The sequence below is a fragment of the Hibiscus syriacus genome, unplaced genomic scaffold, assembly GCF_006381635.1.
Source record: "Hibiscus syriacus cultivar Baekdansim isolate YM2019G1 unplaced genomic scaffold, ASM638163v2 tig00117011_pilon, whole genome shotgun sequence".
NCBI classification, from domain to species: Eukaryota; Viridiplantae; Streptophyta; class Magnoliopsida; order Malvales; family Malvaceae; genus Hibiscus; species Hibiscus syriacus.
Window position 1 is genome coordinate 753,372 of NW_024063523.1, and position 21,073 is coordinate 774,444.

Below are 21,073 nucleotides of genomic sequence, written 5' to 3' on the forward strand. Positions count from 1 at the left end.
AATTTGGAAGATGGAAGAAAAGGAAAAGTGTTTTCGAGAAAAAAGCTTTATCCAATCATAGAGAAGCATCTGTGGTTGAGTATGAAACTACTAGAACTACTTTTTTATGAAGATTCTCGGTTCAAAAGTCGACAAGTGTCATTTAAGCGGGCCCCATTATTTTGAGAATTTAAAGCTGTTTTTGTTAGAGCCTTACAGCCGTCTCATCGTCTATCTCACCATTCCGAAGCACTAATTTTATCTTTATCTTTTTTCTAAATAATAAAATTAAAGAATAATAATAATAATAATAAACACATTCACTAGCAAGTAATGAAATAAATAATAAAGTTTATAATTAAAATTTAATATTAAAATCTATGTGATTATTAAATAATAATATCTCGAATCAAAATAAATAGATAAATAAAGGGTTAAAATAAAATAAAATAATAAATGTAAAAGGAAGGGAGCTAAAAGAACAGGTGTCTCCTATGGCTTTATGACAAAACACGGGACCTTACCTACCTTATCTAATAATTGCTTGGGAAAAGCTGGGGTGGTCTTTTTTCCCACAAAAAACGACCCCTGTGTGTCGAACCAAAAGGCTATACGCGTGGCAGGTGACGGGCTCGACCAATTAAATACACAAGTCGAGACGAGACGCCGCCGCAGCTTTATGGCTAATGTACTCATTCATTTTTGACACTTTTTTTGTGTGTTTGGAGTGAACCGTAAGTTTGGGGATTTCAATTGTTTGTTGATGATAAAGAATATGATTCCATGCAATATAAACAATAGAAGTGGGAAGAGAGAGGAACAGTACTGAATTAGGTATAGGAGATGGATTTGTACGACAGCACCGGGAATCTTGTTGAAGCTCTGACAAATGGCGATTCTCAGATGATTGCATCGTCTAAGTGTCCTTCTCTTTTGGGTTCTAAAGACCGTGATTATCTCCTTTCCTCAACTGCTGAAGCCGATCAGGTTGGTTTCCTTTTATTGTTTGATTTCTTCTTTGCTGGACCACTCGTTCTTTTATCTTCTTCTTCACCATGTCTACTGTTTTTTTAGCTGTAACCGTATTCATTGTTCTGCTATGCTTTTTGTACTTTTTTAATATCAATTTCTTTTCCCATGTTCTTCTTCCGGAATTAACCTTTCTAGAACCATCGTTGATTGATGATATATTTCTCAAAGTATTCAACTTTATTTGTTAATTGTTAGCAATCTATACCTATTTATGTATGAAATATGGTGATTGATATGGTATACTCTTCAGTCTTATGGGTATATTATTGCATCGACTAGATCTTATGTTCAAGCCTCGCTTGTTTTTCCCTCTCAATATGTTGATCGATCGGAAAAATGACCGGAAATATGTCGGCGATCGTACTTTAAATTTCTGACCGAGATATTCCTTGTGGCGACCAAAAACATGCCTGTCTTCTTCAAATAAAAGGCTAGGGTCCTATGCGACGGTTGTGCTGAGAACATGTGGCATTTCTGTATCATCGCTTTAGCCTCACGACAAAGCTATAGCTGTAACACACCTGCCGCATTATCCTTTCAACACCACATAGCCGGTGGCGCGTCGCTTTTACAAATTTTTTGGGGAGTTCAAAATAACAATGAATTTTTATTAAACGTAACTGGCTATAGCAGGTAAAGATTTCGGATCTTGAAGGCAAGGTGATTGGGCTTTACTTCTCGGCTAACTGGTATCCACCATGTAGAAACTTCAACAGCCTGTTGGTAGGCGTGTACGAGAAGCTGAAGAGCAATGGGTGTAATTTCGAGGTTGTTTTCGTGTCATCCGACGAAGATCTGGGTGCCTTCAACGGTTACCGGGAAAGCATGCCTTGGCTTTCGATTCCATATTCTGATTTAGAGACAAAGAAAACGTTGAATCGACAATTCGACGTCGAAGGCATTCCTTGCTTGATTATTTTGCAGCCCGATGGTTCGATTTTGCATGATGGTGTAGAAATAATTTACAAGTATGGCGTTGAAGCCTTCCCATTTACTAAAGAGAAGTTAGAGGAGTTGCAAAGGGAAGAGAGGATGAAGCATGAGAGTCAGACCTTGACTAATTTATTAACCAACTCTGGAAGAGACTATCTTTTGGATCCAACCTTAACCAGAAAGGTTAGTGCTTTATACCTCATTAGCATGATATTAATAAACATGTACGTTTTCTCAAAAAAAAATAATAATATACGTATATGTTTATGAATTTTGAATAAGTTTTTTATATAAATTCATCTATTTACTTTGCAGGTGCCAATTGATTCCTTGATAGGTAAGACAGTGGGGCTGTATTTCTCGGCGCAATGGTGCATTCCATGTGCCAAGTTTACTCCCAGGCTGATATCCATCTACCACAAAATCAAGCAAAGCTTGGAAGAGAAAGGACGCGGCGACGATTTTGAGATCGTTTTCGTGTCGTGCGATCGAGATCAAAGCTCCTTCGTCTCGTACTATGCTACCATGCCATGGCTAGCGTTGCCTTTTGGAGAACCGACGATAAGAAACCTTGCGAAATATTTCGACGTGCAAGGCATCCCGTGCTTGATAATCATAGGGCCCGACGGCAAAACCGTGACCAAGCAAGGCAGGAACCTTATAAATCTGTACCAGGAAAATGCATATCCTTTCACGGATGCGAAACTGGAGTTGCTTGTGAAAGAAATGGAGGAGGCAGCCAAGAGATTACCGAGAACCGATTATCATGCGGGTCATCGTCATGAGCTTACTTTGGTATCCGAAGGCAATGGAGGAGGCCCGTTTATATGCTGCGATTGTGACGAGCAAGGTTCTGGTTGGGCTTACCAGTGTTTGGGGTGTGGCTACGAGGTGCACCCAAGGTGCATGAGAGCCGTGGACCCTGGATCGGTTGAACAAAGATGAGCTTTGAGCTGGCGTTTATAAATGCCAAAATTATTACTGATTTAGCTTTGATATATGTTATTATAGCTAATGAGCTAATGCCATGAAAATTATATTGTATAACATCGTGTACTTTTATAATTAATTAATAATTATAGGGTTAAATGTATTTTAACTCTAAAATTGTATCTTAGTATTAATTTAATATTTAAAACCTTTTTTAGTCCGAAATTATAATTGTATCTTATTATTTGATTCAAAAAATACTTTTGATATCTTTAAAAAATGATTAATGTGCAACGAATCAAGAGAAACATATATATTATATTCAAAGAGAATAAAAAGCTATAAAAATTAGAAAAAGAAAATTCTGAAAATTTTAAAATATTAAAATATTTTGAATTTTATAATTTTTTAAAATCTTATATATATATATATGAAAATTCTACGACTTCCTACGACCATTAGTGATAATCATTATTTAATTTATAAAAATTTAGAAATATAAAGGGATAACATATAATTATAAATTATTTAAAAATATAAAGATAAATAATTAAAAATAAAGGATGGATTATATCAATGATGATTTAATTAATGTCCCTTTTTATTTTGATCATTATTTTTGGAATTTTATTAATTAGATCACTTAATTATTTAAATGTATTTAATTAAATCAATTGCTGATAATATTTAATTAAGAAGTTGATGTGGTAGTTAAAATATTAGATATAATTACATATTTGGTCACTATTACTTATATATTCTATCAATTTAGTCTTAATTTTAATAAATTAAAATAAACTTAACCCTTAAATCAAATGGTGACATGTGTCACTGGTGTCAAGTGTAACAACATGTATTACCATCAAATTAGAAGATTAAATTTATTTTAATTTAATCGGGTCGGGTCATCGAGTTAGTACCTTGAAAATGTAAATGCTTGAGTGAAAGTAATGTTTAATGGATGGGATAAAATTCTCATACATCATCGATAAATCATAATACGTCATGTTAATAATGAATAAATTACAAAATTAAAAATAAATATTGATTGATTCAAGTCTCACTATATGAATTATCAAATTTATTCTATGGTTGTAAAAATTGTATTATCTGTAATTGCAACTTAAATACAAATTAATAACATCAGTATAGCATATGTCGGGACACCTAGCAAGCGAAAGAGTTCTTGCTGCCCAACTCGACAACCTACCTTTCATCATATCAATCAAATAAGAGTAAGTTAATTTGGTAACGTTTGTTTGCAACAACAGTTCCCCAAGGCACTTACCCATATTTGCAACTCCGAAGTCATCTGTAATATCCTTCCCAACCTCACTCTCACATTTTTTGAGAGAAGTATTTACGTCTTGAAGGTGCTAACCACATGATCCGAGCCGATTAAAATAACTTTAATCGTACAATCGGATGGTGACGCATATCATTACACTTGGCACTTGTAACACATGTCACCATTTGATTTGAGGGTTAAGTTTATTTTAATTTATTAAGATTAGGATCAAATTGATAGAATAAATAAGTAACAATGATCCAATGTGTAATTATACCAAATATTTTAACTGCCATATCAGTTTCTCCGTTAAATATTAACGACAAGTGACTTAATTGAATGTATTTAAATAATTGAGTGGTCTGATTGATAAAATTTCTAAAATAGTGGTCAAAATGAAAAGGGGCAATAATTAGGTGATCACTGATATAATTTACCCTTTATTTTTAATAATTTATCTTTAAATTTCTAATTAATTTATAATTATACGTTGAGCCCTTTAAATTTTTTAAATTTTTATAAATTAAATTAATGGATATTATCATTAACGGTGCTCATCAGTGCTCGTAATATACTACGATAGGTTTAGGGTTTATAATTTATGATTTAAAGGTTATAAGGTTATGGTTTAGGGTTTTAAGTTAATTGAGTAATTTTAAGGGTTAAATTGATGTGAAAATACGATAGGTGTGAAAATGATAAATTGAGTCTACTACGGGGACAAATGTGACCTTTTTGCTTATTTAATTATTTATGATCTGATTTGAAGACACTTAATTTCGTCCTTCCATGTTATTATATTTATATTTTAAATAATATTACATATTATAACATTATTAATTTTATCTACATTTGCAGGCCCAATGTTCGACCCAGTTTACACAAGACCCAAATATGTGGTCCAGCACACGTGACCCACTGGAGCTAGGGTATCCAGAACCCTAGCAGCTTCCCCATCCAGCGCCGCATCACCAAGACTCCAGGGCTATCACGTCGCTCCAATTCACCTTTCCCACAGCCGCACGTCTCGCCCAACAACTCACATCATCGGCGCAGGGATCTCGCAACAACACCAATGACCCACGAAACCAAGTTAGACTAGGAATCAAATACTTAGATTCTAGGCTATAAATAAGACATGTAATCCAAACATTGAGGGGTTTTTTTACTAGAGATCATACGATTACAGCCGAGAATACGCTAGCAAACCCAAGGCAAACCGAAGCTTTTGTAAAACATTTCTAAAGGAAATAAAAAGAGAGGTAGCGTTTTACCTTGTTCGCTTTATCTTCACCCGCATGCTAGCTTATCTTTGCCTTTTTTTCATTCAAAGAATACACGGCCGATGAACAGGGAGAATCTTTCAAAACTTTGAATCTAGATCTACTCCTCGAGGCTCGTTTTTTTTGTTAAAAAATTTTGATTTTTGAAAAGTACGCGCAAAAGGCTTTCGAACTGTAAAAAAAAGGTTTGATTTTGCCGCCGCCGAACGGCGGCGGCGTTCATCGCAAGGATGAACAAATGAGAGCGTTTTGGATGAGGGGAGGAGCTCTCTCGTTTTTCAAATGGTTGAAATGATGATTTCAGACCGAAATTTGGCTTTTATAGTATCCATGAGCCCGACCCGATGACCCGAGCGGATCCCCTAGGGGATCCGCGTGTTTTTAAATAAAGAGGGCAAATCTGGTTTTTCCTCATCCCTCGTTTTAATTACTTCATTTTGGCCCCAACTCGGTTTTAATTCCCTCGGTTATCTTTGAATTCGGCCACTAAATTTCGTTTTTATTTCAATATAACCCTCATTACATATACTTAATTATATTTTTATTATATATATATATATATATATATATATATTTGTGTTTTTAATACTATTACAATTTTGAGTCTTTTATTTTACTATATATACGTGTATATATTTATTTATTTTATATTTTATGTATATATTTAATTATATTATTCTATTCGTTTTCTATAATTTTGTTTATTACTATTATATTATGTTGCTTATTATTTCATTTTTTTTGTTTTTACAGTATTGTCATTCATTTGTGTCTTTATTATATATATATATATATATATATATATATATATTGTATTATATTACATTTTTTTTCTTTATTGTATGTATTTCATTACCTTTCTATCTAACCCATTTTTTTGATTTCTTAAGGCGTACGCTTTTAAATCTATCAGAGGTAAGTAGGTAGGATCGAAACTTTACCTTTTAATTTAATTTTCAATTTTCTTAATTTAAGACAACTGGAAATTACGTAGTACCGAAAGGGCGGTTCAAGGGTGCTAATCCTTCCTTGACCGTAACCGACTCCCGATCTCGACATATTTATGGTAATACGCAGATCAGGTAAGAAATAGGGTATCCGATCAACCCATTTATTTTTAAATAAATGATCGGTGGCGACTCCAATCCACATTTTCCTAAGTCGAAGCCCAATTCCGGGGACCAACTGAAAGACGGTTACGACAGCTTGGCGACTCTGCTGGGGACGGTAAGTGAGTCAGGCTAAGGTAATTTCCAGTTGTCTTTTTAACGAAAAGGGTAAGTTTAAATTTTAAGATAACATTTCGATCATTTTTACTTACTTTTGATTATATTTTCGAGTAAATAGTTGGACTAATCGTTTTCTCGTGATTTCAGCCTTCAAAGTTTTTTTCATCTAAAGCTCTAAACCTGAGCTCCAAACCCTATTTTAAGTGGAGGTGAAAGCGACGCCTTCGTGTGAATTTATTCACCATGCGGGCCTAGCAAGTAGCCTTCGGGATTCATATACCTTATGTCTTCGTGTGAATTTATTCACCGTGCGGGCATAAGGGAATGTGTCCTCTCGAGTTTAACTTAGTCCACACAAGCCTGTGATGGGTTTAGGACTAAGGGTCTGGCAAGCCCAAGGGGGCATCGGCAAGGAGAACTCGGGTACCATTTTTAAAACCTAAACCGGGAGACCATGAAGAGTTAGAGCCTACCCCAAAACCACGTTCTAAAACCTAGGATATTTATACCCTAACCATGTTTTTTTGTGCTTTTTCCTTTCGTCATTTTTGTTATATTTGTATTTTTATTTTACTAACGTTTTTGCCTTTGTGTTTGTTTTCTAGCATTTGCATCATTACAAGAGGCTATTGATCCCTAAAAAGCATTTGTTATACACAAAATAATTCGAATTAATGGACAAAGGTGTTGTAATACAAGAGATTGAAAACGCTGAGGCACGACTATGGTCCGAGAAGACTCAGAAAGAGAAGGGAGACAGTCTTCAGGGAAATTATGTGTCAGAGATGGTTAGTCACGCCGCTGTCAGCCTGAAACAGAATGATGGCCAAGAACTGCGAAACATTTGGGACAGTTGGAAGAATGACAGAAAGCAGAAGTTCAACCAACGATATGGTGATATTGCCCTCTTGCTCCATGTCAAGACTGATGAGCCCCTGCTCCGAGCATTAATTCAATTCTGGAACCCGGGATATAGTTACTTCACCTTTAACCGGGAAGACATGGTGCTTACTATCGAAGAGTATACTACTCTATTGCACTGCGAAGGCATCAAACTATAGATAGCATACATCAAACACATCAAGAGTCAGCCTTTCAAGAACGGACTGGCCAAGATTGCAGGGGTTGATGAAAAGTGGGTAACTGATCGACTCCGACACAAAGGTAGCGGTAAAGGAATCGAATGGATCCATATAAAGCAACTAATGAAAAATCACCCTGATGAGTGGAAGACTGTAGACCTTTTTGCACTAGGTCTGTATGGTTTGATTATCTTTCCGAAGGCTTTGGGGTGCATTGACGCTGCCGTGGTAGAACTGTTTGAGCAACTCTCAAAACGAGTTAACCCAGCACCAGCCATCTTGGTCGAGACCTTTCGATCTCTCAACCATTGCCGAAGAACTGGTGGAGGAAGATTCACCGGGTGTATGCAGCTCCTTCAGGTCTGGATTCAAAGCCACTTCTGGAAGACTAACAGGGTTGCCTACCGCCGTTTCAGCACCACCTATTCACCTCTAGGTGAGTTCATCACCTTGAAATGGCATGAAGGCGCTTCGAAGGAAAAATGGATGAAGGTCTTTACGCATCTTCAGGACCGGGATATTGTCTGGAGAGCCCCCTGGTTATTCCTCAGCGACGTTCTTTTCCGATGTGGTGATTCTGACACTGTGATCTTACTTGGACTTTGGGGAGCAGTCGGGTATGCACCGTTATTAGCACTTAGACAATATGGGGCACGTCAGTTTATCCCAGCAACATACGGATTAGCTAGGTCAGAGTTTGAGTATCACGGTGACAGCTATAAGAAGATGATCAAAGAAGCAGCCGATTCATGGAGGAAAGTATTCCGGATGGATGTTGTAGCTGCCAGAATCATGCTTACTCCTGATTATGTGGAGTGGCGAAGGTTGAGGAAAAATGACAATATTCCGGTGCCAGACTGTGAGGACACCCGTACCATGGAATAACATCTCAGGCATGTCCCTTCTGAGCTTGAGATAGCCAAGATCGAGTTTGAAGCTATGAATAGCGAGCTGAAGCAAAGGATAAATGAACTTGAAGCTGAGCGCTATCAGTGAAAGCTAGAGGCCGACTCTCAGAAAGATCGAGTAGATAAACTGGAAAGAGAACATAAAAGAGTCCGTTTTGAGCTCGAAGACCTGAGAAAGGGGTATCAAGATAAAGTCAAAGATAACTCCAAGTTGAAAGTGGCTTCCGAATACTGGAAAGACGAAGCTCATAGCCTGAAAAGGAAGTTCGAGGGGCCTGATGAGAGAGCTTGGAAGGAACAGATGAAAATTGCCCAAAGACGCTTGGCAGATAGTCAGTATCAAAACCAGCGCTTGAGAGTTCGGGTAGCTGACTTAGAAAAACAACATGAAAAAGATGGCAAGACAATAGCTGAGTTAGAAGCTATTGTAGATAGGTTCAAGAGACAAGCAAACGAGCTGCAGATAGTGCCTTTCGACGGAGGATTACAATGGCGTTTTCGTTGGGAGCAAGCACAGCGAAGGGTGAGGGCCCGAGATGCAACCATTCGAGATTTCCTGGATCAAGTGCAAAAAATAGCCCGTCATCTTCACGGCCTGGCAAGGGAAGATGGAGTGGTTCGACAAGGCATTTAACCAGTGACAGATAAAGGCATGAGACTTGTCAATCTACTGGAAGCTGTTCGGGGTCTAGAGGATTTAGTCCGAATGTACCTTTAATTTGTTTTATGTCTCTAAAAAGATAAAACATTTTTGTCTGAATAAGGATTATTTATAATAATGAACACTTTACTGGATCAATGCCTCTAAATTGCATACATCATACATTGAATATTTTGCATTTTTATATTTCATGTTTTTTTTATTTTTTTATTTTCCATGTTTTTACATTCGTATTAACTAACAGAACATGTCTCAGACACCGAGCTTACCACCGCAAGCATCAGATACACATCACCCGCACAATACTCGAGCAAAAAATAGACAAATGGAAGCCAGAATGGAGAAGATCGAAGAGATTATGGCAAGACTTCAAAAGGAACTAGAAGATAAGATGGCTCAGAACAGTGAAAGTACTCTGGAGTCCATCAAGAAAATCAGGAGTCCTTGGTCGACCAAATCGTAGCCAAGTTGTCGGGTCTACAGCAAGCTAGTGCATCAGGGGGCATTTCTTCCGAGGGGGTGGCCATACCACCAACCCCGCAAGTGGTTATCTCACCCGGAGTATTACCCGGGGACTCATTCGCTACTAAAGGGAAAGCGGCACTACCCGGGGACTCATTCGTTACCAAAGCGAAAGTTGCACCTTCTGTGAAGATACAAACTTCTACGATCATCCCTGACGATCATCCGAATGATTATCATATCCCAGACTTTGATGAGGAAGATAAAGCCAAAAAGATGGAAGAAAAGATAAAAATGTTAGAAGATCAAATAAAGATGGTCCAGGGAGACCATGATTATTATGGAGTGGACGCAATGGAGCTGAGCCTAGTTCCAGACTTGGTGCTTCCACCAAAGTTTAAAGTTCCTGAGTTTGAGAAGTTCGACGGAAACAGCTGCCCTTCAGCCCATATCACTATGTTCTGTCGAAAGATGACAGAATATGGTGGGAATGACCAACTCCTGATCCATTGCTTTTAGGAGATCCTGTCCGGTTCAGCTATTCGGTGGTACAACCAGCTTAGCCGAACTCATATCAAGACGTGGAAAGACTTAGCCAAGTCTTTATTGGAGCAGTATAAGCATATCAACGATATGAGACCAGACCGGGTTATGTTACAAAGCCTGGAGAAGAAACACAATGAGAGTTTCCGACAGTACGCACAGAGATGAGAGATTTATCTGTGCAAGTTCATCCACCCTTGGATGAAAAGGAAACTAGAAAGCTGTTTGTACAGACCCTGAAGGCTCCTTACTTCGGGCATTTGGTAGCAATCACGTTGGGGAGTTTTTCAGATTTAGTCGTGGCCGGTGAAATGATCGAGTTGGCCATTAAACAAGAAAAGATTGAGGGAGGAGATTCCAGTAAAAAGCCTCCCATGAAAAACAAAGAGCGAGAGATCAACAATGTGAACACCTACAACGTCAACAAGGGGGTTACGATCTCAAGTTCAAATTCCACAGCAGCTGTACCATCCGGTACTTCTAGACAGAACCAGAGGGGAAAGGGAGCAGTTTGACCCCATTCCCTTGACTTATAAAGAATTATACCAACAACTCTTCGACACTCATGCAGTGCGCCTTATCCTATGGATCCAATAAAGCCCCCTTACCCGAATTGGTATAATGAGAACGCTCACTGCGAATACTATGGCGGTGTACAAGGGCATTCGATTGAAAGTTGTCTCGCATTCAAGAGACTTGTGCAACGAATGCGTAACAAGAATTGTATCACTTTCAACTCCAGAGCACCAAACGTCGCCCAGAATCCCTTGCCCAATCATCAGGAGACAGGAATCAATGCCGTTACTACCGAAGGGGGCAGGAAAATTAAATCGAGTGTTTCGGAGATCAAATCTCCTTTGGCTTGGGTATGGAGCCAAATGGTGAAGGCAGGGCTTCTTGCACCATATCCAGATACGATAGAAAATGAAGATGGTAACCATTGTTGTTACCACAACAAAGAAGGGCATAAAGTGCAAGATTGCCTAGAGTTCAGATCGTTAGTCCAACTCATGATGGACCAGAAAAAGCTGGAGTTTTACGAAGAAATTCAAGATTCTTTGGAAGCAGATGTTTGTGCCACCGGAGAATCATCAGACAGAAGATTTGGTAGGGGTAGTCCTTTGATAATTACCCCTAAGGCAGGTATAACAGTAACAACACCAGCCAAGGTGGTAATCACAGCACATCGGCCTTTTCAATACAAGGACAATCGACAAGTGCCATGAAAGTACGAATGACAGGTGAGTACTTCCAAAGGATGCGATAGTAAAGTGGGGCAAAGACCACTTGAGCCATTCAAAGAAGATGTGCTAGTTATCAATGAACCTATAAAGGAGGAAGAAGCTAAAGAGTTCCTCAAGATCTTGAAGCACAGTGAGTACAACATTGTAGAATAGCTCCACAACTTACCTACCCGCACTTCAATGATAGCACTATTTTTAAACTCGGAAGCACACCGAGAAGCGCTGTTGAATGTCCTTAATCAAACGTTCGTGCCACAAGACATACCAGTCAGCAAGATGGATCGACTGCTGAACAATATTCAAGCTGATAATCTCATCTCGTTTTCAGATGATGAGATTCCATCTGGAGGAAGAGGCCGAACAAAGGCGTTACACATTACTACCTACTGTAAGGGGCACGCTTTACCAAGCATCTTAATCGATAATGGCTCGGCCCTGAACATGATGCCTTTTGTTACATTGAAGAGGCTACCAATAGATACCTCTCATATGAGAGCTTGTCAGAATGTGGTCCGAGTATTTGATGGGACCAAAAGAGAGGTAATCGGAAAGATCGAGGTACCATTGACCATCGGACCAGCCACCTATGATGTTGAGTTCCTTGTGATGGATATCATGCCATCCTATAGCTGTCTTTTGGGAAGGCCATGGATTCATCAAGCAGGTGCAGTACCCTCCACGTTGCACCAAAAAGTTAAATTTGTTATTGACGTGGCCTTAGTAATTATCAACGATGAGGAAGATATCGTGGCAAGAGTGACCACGGAGGCTCCATACATCGAAGTAGACGAGGAAGCGGTAGAATGTTCGTTCCGCTCCTTGGAGTTTGTGAATGCCACATACGTGGCGGAAGGAAAGAAGATTCCAAGACCCCGACTCTCCAAATGCACAGAGATGGAGATCAAGCAAACCTTGGGCCGAGGAGCCAAAACTGGGAGAGGTTTTGGGAAATATTTGCAAGGAAGGATTAATCATGTCCTTCCTATTTCAAAATTAGACCAGTTTGGGCTCGGTTTTTAGCCCAGTTATCATGAAAAGAGAAAAGAGATCCGAAAGAACCGGGAGAGAAGATTAGCCAGATTGACTGGAAATGAACTCCAATGGAAGCCTATGACATTCCCGCCTCTTTCCAGAACATTCAAGTCAGGTGGTTATGTGTTTGAGACCACCATATCCGAGTTAGAAGCGGCTCTGGAAAATCTGAACATCAATGCTGTGACCATAGAAGATGTTGACAACGGAGATAGATCCGGGATATGCCCTCTGCCACCTGGGTTCGTGCCTAGCAGTTGGTCGGTGGAAGAACTACCTATGGTTTACAAGAGTCTTTCAGAGTAATATTCGAACTATCCCTATTTGCCTATACCCGGGGCAATAGGTGATCTGTTGTAAGGGTGAATAAACATTTTGTTTAAGTTTAATAAAAGATGCATTTTTCTTTTTCCATGACAAACAAACTTTTCTTTTATTTTTGAATTCGTTATCTATCTCCTTCATTCTAGTACTTCATTTCCACTTTCTCTCGAATTTAATTCTTGATTGTTCCGTGTAAGATATTATCCTCTCACGCATGCACATTTTTCTTCTTTCAGGTCCCCAGATAGCGATAATGTAGGCACTGATGATCCTGATCCGGAGGTGGATTTTGAATCAACCGTTTGTCTTGGGGAATTTGATGAATGTGACAATGAAGATGAGTGCAACTTGCCTACCGAATTGTTGAGAATGATAGAAAGAGAAGAAAAGCAAATACTTCCACATGAGGAGGCGGTCGAAATCTTAAATTTGGGCACTGAGGAAAATCGAAAGGAGGTTAAAATCGGTACAACTCTTTCGACTGATGCAAGACTAAACCTGATAGTCTTACTTCAGGAGTACATAGATGTGTTCGCTTGGTCGTATCAAGACATGCCGGGGCTAGACACAGATATGGTAGTTCATAAACTACCAATCAAACCAGAATTCAAACCTGTGCAGTAAAAACTGAGAAGAATGCGACTATAAATGCTCCTTAAGATCAAGAAAGAAGTCAGGAAGCAATTTGATGCCGGTTTTCTTCAAGTGGCTAAATATCCGGAGTGGGTGGCCAACATAGTGCCTGTACCGAAGAAGGATGGGAAAGTACGCATGTGTGTCGATTATCGGGACCTTAACAAGGCAAGTCCCAAAGACAACTTTCCTCTGCCACACATAGATACGTTGGTGGACAATACAGCAGGGAACGTATACTTTTCATTCATGGATGGATTTTCGGGGTACAATCAGATCAGGATACATCCTGAGGACATGGAGAAAACCACTTTCGTCACAATGTGGGGAACTTTCTGTTACAAAGTGATGCCTTTCGGATTAAAGAATGCTGGGGCAACATATCAGAGAGCTATGGTGACCATTTTCCATAATATGATGCACAAAAAGATCGAGGTTTATGTCGACGACATGATTGTCAAGGCACAGATCGAGAATGAACATGTCAAGAATCTGATGAAGCTCTTCCAGAGATTGAGGAAATTCCGGTTACGGCTGAACCCTAGCAAGTGTACCTTTGGGGTGACATCCGGGAAGCTATTAGGCTTTGTAGTCAGCAGAAAAGGCATTGAGATTGATCCTGATAAAGTTAAGGCTATCCAGAGTCTACCTCTACCACGAACACAAAAGGAGGTCTGAGGTTTTTTAGGAAGATTGAATTACATAGCTCGGTTTATATCTCAGTTAACCGACAAGTGTGATCCAATCTTTCGCCTCCTCCGAAAAAACAGCCCTGGAACATGGGATGAAAACTGTCAGATTGCATTCGAGAAGGTAAAAGAGTACTTATCTCACACTCCTATCCTGATGTTTCCTATCCCAGGAAAACCTCTGTTCTTGTATCTCTCCATATTCGAGAACTCCATGGGGTGTGTCCTGGGTCAACATGACGAGTCCGGGAAGAATGAAAGAACCATCTATTATTTAAGCAAGAAGTTCACCGATGGCGAGGTCTGATATCCTCCTATTGAGAAGGTTTGTTGTGCTCTGGTCTGCGCTACAAAAAGACTCCGGCAATACATGCTGTATCACGCTACTTGGCTGATTTCCAAGTTAGATCCATTAAAATACATGATGAGTGTACCCGCTCTATCTGGAAGGTTAGCCCGATGGCAGATGCTTTTGTCTAAATTCGACATCGAATATGTGAGCCAAAAAGCGGTAAAAGGTAGTGCCATATCCGATTTTTTGGCAAACAGAACTAGTGAGAGCTATGAGCCGCTGAACTTTGATTTCCCAGATGAAGACTTGATGGCCATATCTTTAGAAGAAGCAGAGACTTCAACAGACAGCTCCTGGAGAATGCATTTCGATGGAGCATCAAATGCATTAGGACACGGCATCAGGGTAATCCTGATCTCTCCGAAAAGGAGTCATTACCCATTTTCCAGCAGACTAAACTTTGATTGCACCAATAACATGGCAGAATATGAAGCATGTGTCTTGGGAATTCGGGCTGCATTGGGGCAAAATATAAAGACTTTGCGGGTGTATGGTGACTCAGCATTAGTAATCTATCAGCTCCGAGGAGAATGGGAAACTAAGGATATAAAACTGTTAGAATACCGGAGACTAGTGCTGGATCTACTCGAAGAGTTCGACGAAGTCACCTTCCACTACATGCCTAGAGAAGAAAATCAGATGGCTGACGCTTTAGCTACCTTGGCAGCCGCATTCAAGGCTGGTGGGGAGTCTGAAATGATGCCAATTAACATGCAGTCGTATGAGTACCCCGCTCATTGTTACCAAATTGAAGAAGTGAAAGACATTAAGCCTTGGTACTACGACATTCTGCAGTATATCAAGCATCGAAGTTATCCAGAAAAAACCACTGAAACCGAGAAGAGAACCCTTAGAAGGTTGGCAGCTGGATACGTCCTTGACGGAGAGGTGTTATACAAGAAGAGCCATAATCAAGTCCTATTGAGGTGCGTCGATGCTGAAGAGGCAAAAATGATAGTGGAAGAAGTACATGAGGGAGTTTGTGGAGCACATTCAAATGGACATACAAGTCAAGACAAATAATGAGATGCGGATATTTTTGGTCCACAATGGAAAGCGATTGCATCAACTATGCTAGAAGATGTCATAAATGTCAGATTTATGGAGACAAGATAAATGTTCCACCCCATCCGCTTCACGTAATGACGTCACCATGGCCTTTCTCTGCGTGGGGCATGGACGTTATCGGGTAAATCCATCCGAAGGCTTCGAATGGTCACCGTTTCATTCTCGTGGCAATTGACTATTTCACGAAATGGGTAGAGGCTGCGTCATATGCCAGTGTCACTCAATCCACTATTTGCAAGTTTCTGAAGAAAGAAATTATATGTCGGTATGGTCTACCTGAAAGGATTATCACCGATAACGCAACAAACTTGAACAACAAGATGATGAATGATGCTTGTGAACATTTTAACATAAAACATCACAATTCCACTGCTTATAGACCAAAGATGAACGGAGCAGTAGAAGCAGCAAACAAGAATATTAAGAAGATAGTGGAGAAAACGACTGAAACTTATAGAGATTGGCATGAGAAGTTGCCTTTTGCTTTGTTCGCTTATCGAACCTCGGTATGAACCTCGACTGGAGCAACTCCATTTTCACTAGCCTATGGAATGGAAGCAGTGCTGCCCATTGAAGTCGAGATTCTATCTCTCCGGGTCTTGACAGAAGTCAAACTGGACGATGCAGAGTGGGTACAATCCAGATATAATCAGCTTAATCTGATAGATGAAAAAAGACTGAAAGCCATCCATCATGGTCAAATCTATCAGAAATGAATGATCCGGGCATATGACAAAAAGGTGCGCCCGAGAATGTTTCGCGAAGGAGATCTAGTGCTAAAAAGGATTTGGCCAGTCCAGAAGGATTTCCGAGGAAAATGGACGCCAAATTGGGAAGGACCTTATGTTGTGAAAAAGGCTTTATCCGGAGGAGCCCTCGTCCTGGCTGAAATGGATGGACCTGAACTGCCACATCCCATCAACTCGGATGCAGTCAAGAAATACTTCGCTTAGGATGAAAACCCGAGAGGGCATCATACGTTGAAAAAAAAAACGTTTAGGGTGAAAACCCGAAAAGGCGCCCTAAATTGAAAAAAAGAGAGAAAAAAATAGAAAAACAAACGAAATGAAGGAAAATAAGGTGGGTTCAAGATGAAAACCCGCAAAGGGCGTCTTGCAACCAAGGATGGGTCCAAGTTGAAAACCCGGAAAGGGCGATTTGGATATTAACAGTGGAAACATCCTGGCACATGAATCTTCTACAAACTCAATAAATCAGAGAAATGTTGCATTCTCCTGAAGGTTGTCGCATTTTCAAAGATCCTTTGGCAAAGGATGCATTCAAGGTCACCAAACGGCTTTTTAGCTCAGAAGGGCCTACATTATCGAGATCTGAGACATTCAGTTACACCTCACCATGTATTCATTTTCTAGAATGTTCATCATGTATTATTTGTTCTTCTTCTCCCTTATGAATAAAGGCAAACTTTCCTCAAAATCAATTCCTTTTGTGCATCTTGAATTGGATTTAAACCTAATGTTTTATTTACTTTTGCAAAAGATAATCGCATATTACTATACAAAGATTCGTTAAAAAGTACAGGTACCCAAAAGCCGATCAAGGCTCATGCACATACTCGAGATGGTTGATGAGCATCTCCAAAAAAAAATAGAATGTGCACATCAGTTTTAAACATTTGAAGAATTCAAGATCAGATTTCAAAACCAAGAGTCAACAACGACAGGCCACCGGAGATCGAGATTTCTCTCCAGAGCCCAGAATAACATATGTTGCATATGCATTTTAGGCATACCTAAGAGCATGACATCCATAACATCACATATATGCATATCTTTGCAGGTTTTACCCAGAGCCAATTTCAACTTCATAATGAAGGATATTGGACTCTAGACAACGCAAGTTCAACTTCACGACGAAGGGACCACTGGTTGTCAATAAACAATTTCAGAGCCAATTTCAACTTCACAACGAAGGATATTGGACTCCAGACAACACAAGTTCAACTTCACGACGAAGGGACCGCTGGTTGTCAACAAACAATTTCCCAATCTCAACTTCATAACGAAGGATATTGGACTCCAGACAACGCAAGTTCAACTTCACGACGAAGGGACCGCTGGTTGTCAATCAACAATTTCCCAATTTCAACTTCACAATGGAGGATATTGGACTCCAGACAACGCAAGTTCAACTTCACGACGAAGGGACCGCTGGTTGTCAACAAACAATTTCCCAATTTCGGAGCCAATTTCAACTTCACAGCGAAGGATATTGGACTCCAGACAACGCAAGTTCAACTTCACGATGAAGGGACCGCTGATTGTCAACAAACAACTTCTCAATTTCAGAGCCAATTTCAACTTCACGACGAAGGATATTGGACTCCAGACAACGCAAGTTCAACTTCACGACGAAGGGACCGCTGGTTGTCAACAAATAATTTCCCAATTTCGGAGCCAATTTCAACTTCATAGCGAAAGATATTGGCCTCGAAACAGCACAACTTACATTGGATTTCAACTTCACGACAAAGGATATCCAATTCTCAGGCTCAAATTCACGACGAAGGAGCCATATACAATTCCAACTTCACAAACAGATTGACTCAACCTCACGACGAAGGGGTCATCTGTAACACAGTAACACCAAAGTCTTCAAGTCGAGTTTCAGCTTCACAACGAAGTATCTTTGGCTAGAAGACAATCCATGAGCTACTTCCAGTACTCTGAGTTCGATTTCAACTTCACGACGAAGGATTCAGGCTCAGAATTTTCTAGTTTCGACTCAACCCCACGACGAGGGGGTCATTTCGTATTGACAAAACAATTTCCATATCGAATCTCAACTCTACGACAGAGGATATTCGATATGACTGAAATTTGTGTCTTTTAATCTTTGCTCTATTATCGTTACATGATAATGAGCAAAAAGGGACAACTGAAGACACTTAATTTCGTCCTTCCATGTTATTATATTTATATTTTAAATAATATTACATATTATAACATTATTAATTTTATCTACATTTGCAGGCCCAATGTTCGACCCAGTTTACACAAGACCCAAATATGTGGTCTAGCACACGTGACCCACTGGAGCTAGGGTTTCCAGAACCCTACCAGCTTCCCCATCTAGCGCCGCATCACCAAGACTCCATGGCTATCACGTCGCTCCAATTCACCTTTCCCATAGCCGTACGTCTCGCCCAACAACTCACATCATCGACACAGGGATCTCGCAACAACACCAACGACCCACGAAACCAAGTTAGACTAGGAATCAAATACTTAGATTCTAGGCTATAAATAAGACATGTAATCCAAACATTGAGGGGGGTTTTTTACTAGAGATCATACGATTACAGCCGAGAATACGCTAGCAAACCCAAGGCAAACCGAAGCTTTTGTAAAACATTTCTAAAGGAAATAAAAAGAGAGGTAGCGTTTTACCTTGTTCGCTTTATCTTCACCCGCATGCTAGCATATCTTTGCCTTTTTTTCATTTAAAGAATACACGACCGATGAACAGGGAGAATCTTTCAAAACTTTGAATCTAGATCTACTCCCCGAGACTCGTTTTTTTTGTTAAAAAATTTCGATTTTTGAAAAGTACGCGCAAAAGGCTTTCGAACTGTAAAAAAAAAGGTTTGATTTTGCCGCCGCCGAACGACGGCGGCGAGCGGCGCTCGACAGCCGGTTTCTGGGTTCACATGAACCCCACGGGGGCGTTCATTGCAAGGATGAACAAATGAGAGCGTTTTGGATGGGGGGGAGGAGCTCTCTCGTTTTTCAAATGGTTGAAATGATGATTTCAGGCCGAAATTTGGCTTTTATAGTATCCATGAGCCCGACCCGATGACCCGAGCAGATCCCTACGTGTTTTTAAATAAAGAGGGCAAATCTGGTTTTTCGTCCTCCTCGTTTTAATTACTTCATTTTGGCCCCAAATCGGTTTTAATTCCCTCGATTATCTTTGAATTCGGCCACTAAATTTCGTTTTTATTTCAATATAACCCTCATTACATATACTTAATTATATTTTTATTATTTATATATATATATATATATATATATATATATATATATATATATATATATTTGTGTTTTTAATACTATTACAATTTTGAGTCTTTTATTTTACTATATATACGTGTATATATTTATTTATTTTATATTTTATGTATATATTTAATTATATTATTCTATTCGTTTTCTATAATTTTGTTTATTACTATTATATTATGTTGCTTATTATTTTCATTTTTTTTGTTTTTACAGTATTGTCATTCATTTTTGTCTTTATTATTTATATATATATATTATTGTATTATATTACATTTTTTCTTTAATGTATGTATTTCATTACCTTTCTATCTAACCCATTTTTTTGATTTTTTAAGGGGTACGCTTTTAAATCTATCAGAGGTAAGTAGGTAGGATCGAAACTTTACCTTTTAATTTAATTTTCAATTTTCTTAATTTAAGACAACTGAAAATTACGTAGTACCGAAAGGGCGGTTCAAGGGTGCTAATCCTTCCTTGACCGTAACCGACTCCCGAGCTCGACATATTTCTGGTAATACGCAGATCAGGTAAGAAATAGGGTATCCGATCAACCCATTTATTTTTAAATAAATGATCGGTGGCGACTCCAATCCACATTTTCCTAAGTCGAAGCCCAATTCCGGGGACCAACTGAAAGACGGTTACGACATGATTTTAATATTGATAAATAGTAAAATGATCTATGTTTTATTCTCACTTTATATTATACTACTAGTTAACCATCATTCTTAATAATATTTTAATGATTCAATATAATCTTTCGATCAATTAAAAAAATCATCTAATGAAATAACTCACCTCTGAATTTGAATTGTTACAATATATATCCATATTAGATCAAAATTCTTTTGAATCTAAATTCGTATCCATCCTTACGAAGAGCTGCATAGTGGAGTGACAAAATTCCCAAGCAATAATGAATAAATGTGTCACTATCGTTTGATACCTTTGAAGTGTTTGCCACAACGCTAATTCAAGCGTTGATAAATGAACCATTTTCAAATTAAATTAATCAATAACTAAATTTTTAAAAATAATTTGATTGATTTGTAATTAATTTTTTTTTAATAATTAATCAAATTTTTTATTTGGTGTATTAATTCAGTTTTGATCAAACTTTTCACACCCTTACAGAACATGCATAAAAACATGGAAGTGTGATCAATTTTTTTCCCCGAGTCGGTTGATCCCATGTTTCAACGCCGCCTGGCGAATGAACCCGGAATTGCCTAGTGTGTGGTTTCAGTCTAGAATTATTACAACAGTGAAAAATTGACGTGTACCAATGGGTGTTTCTTGCTTACGTTGGTAACTTCGAAAAAGTGTTTTAACAAGTGAGGTGCCAAATAATTTCTTCCAACATACTCTTATCTTCA

General features: G+C 38.9%; 1 protein-coding gene across 2 annotated transcripts; it reads left to right on the forward strand.

Moving 5' to 3' along the window:
- Window positions 1–692: 692 nt before the first annotated feature.
- Window positions 693–3,037, forward strand: LOC120195322 (probable nucleoredoxin 2). Of its 2 annotated transcripts, none has more exons than XM_039197387.1 (3): window positions 693–966; window positions 1,642–2,127; window positions 2,260–3,037. In XM_039197387.1, exons 1-3 carry the CDS (start codon window positions 823–825, stop codon window positions 2,887–2,889), a joined length of 1,260 nt encoding a protein of 419 aa, XP_039053318.1. In that variant the 5' UTR covers window positions 693–822; the 3' UTR covers window positions 2,890–3,037. The 2 variants fall into 2 exon arrangements, with proteins under 2 accessions (XP_039053318.1, XP_039053321.1); XM_039197390.1 differs by having other exon boundaries at window positions 1,645–2,127.
- The last annotated feature ends 18,036 nt before the right edge of the window (window positions 3,038–21,073 follow it).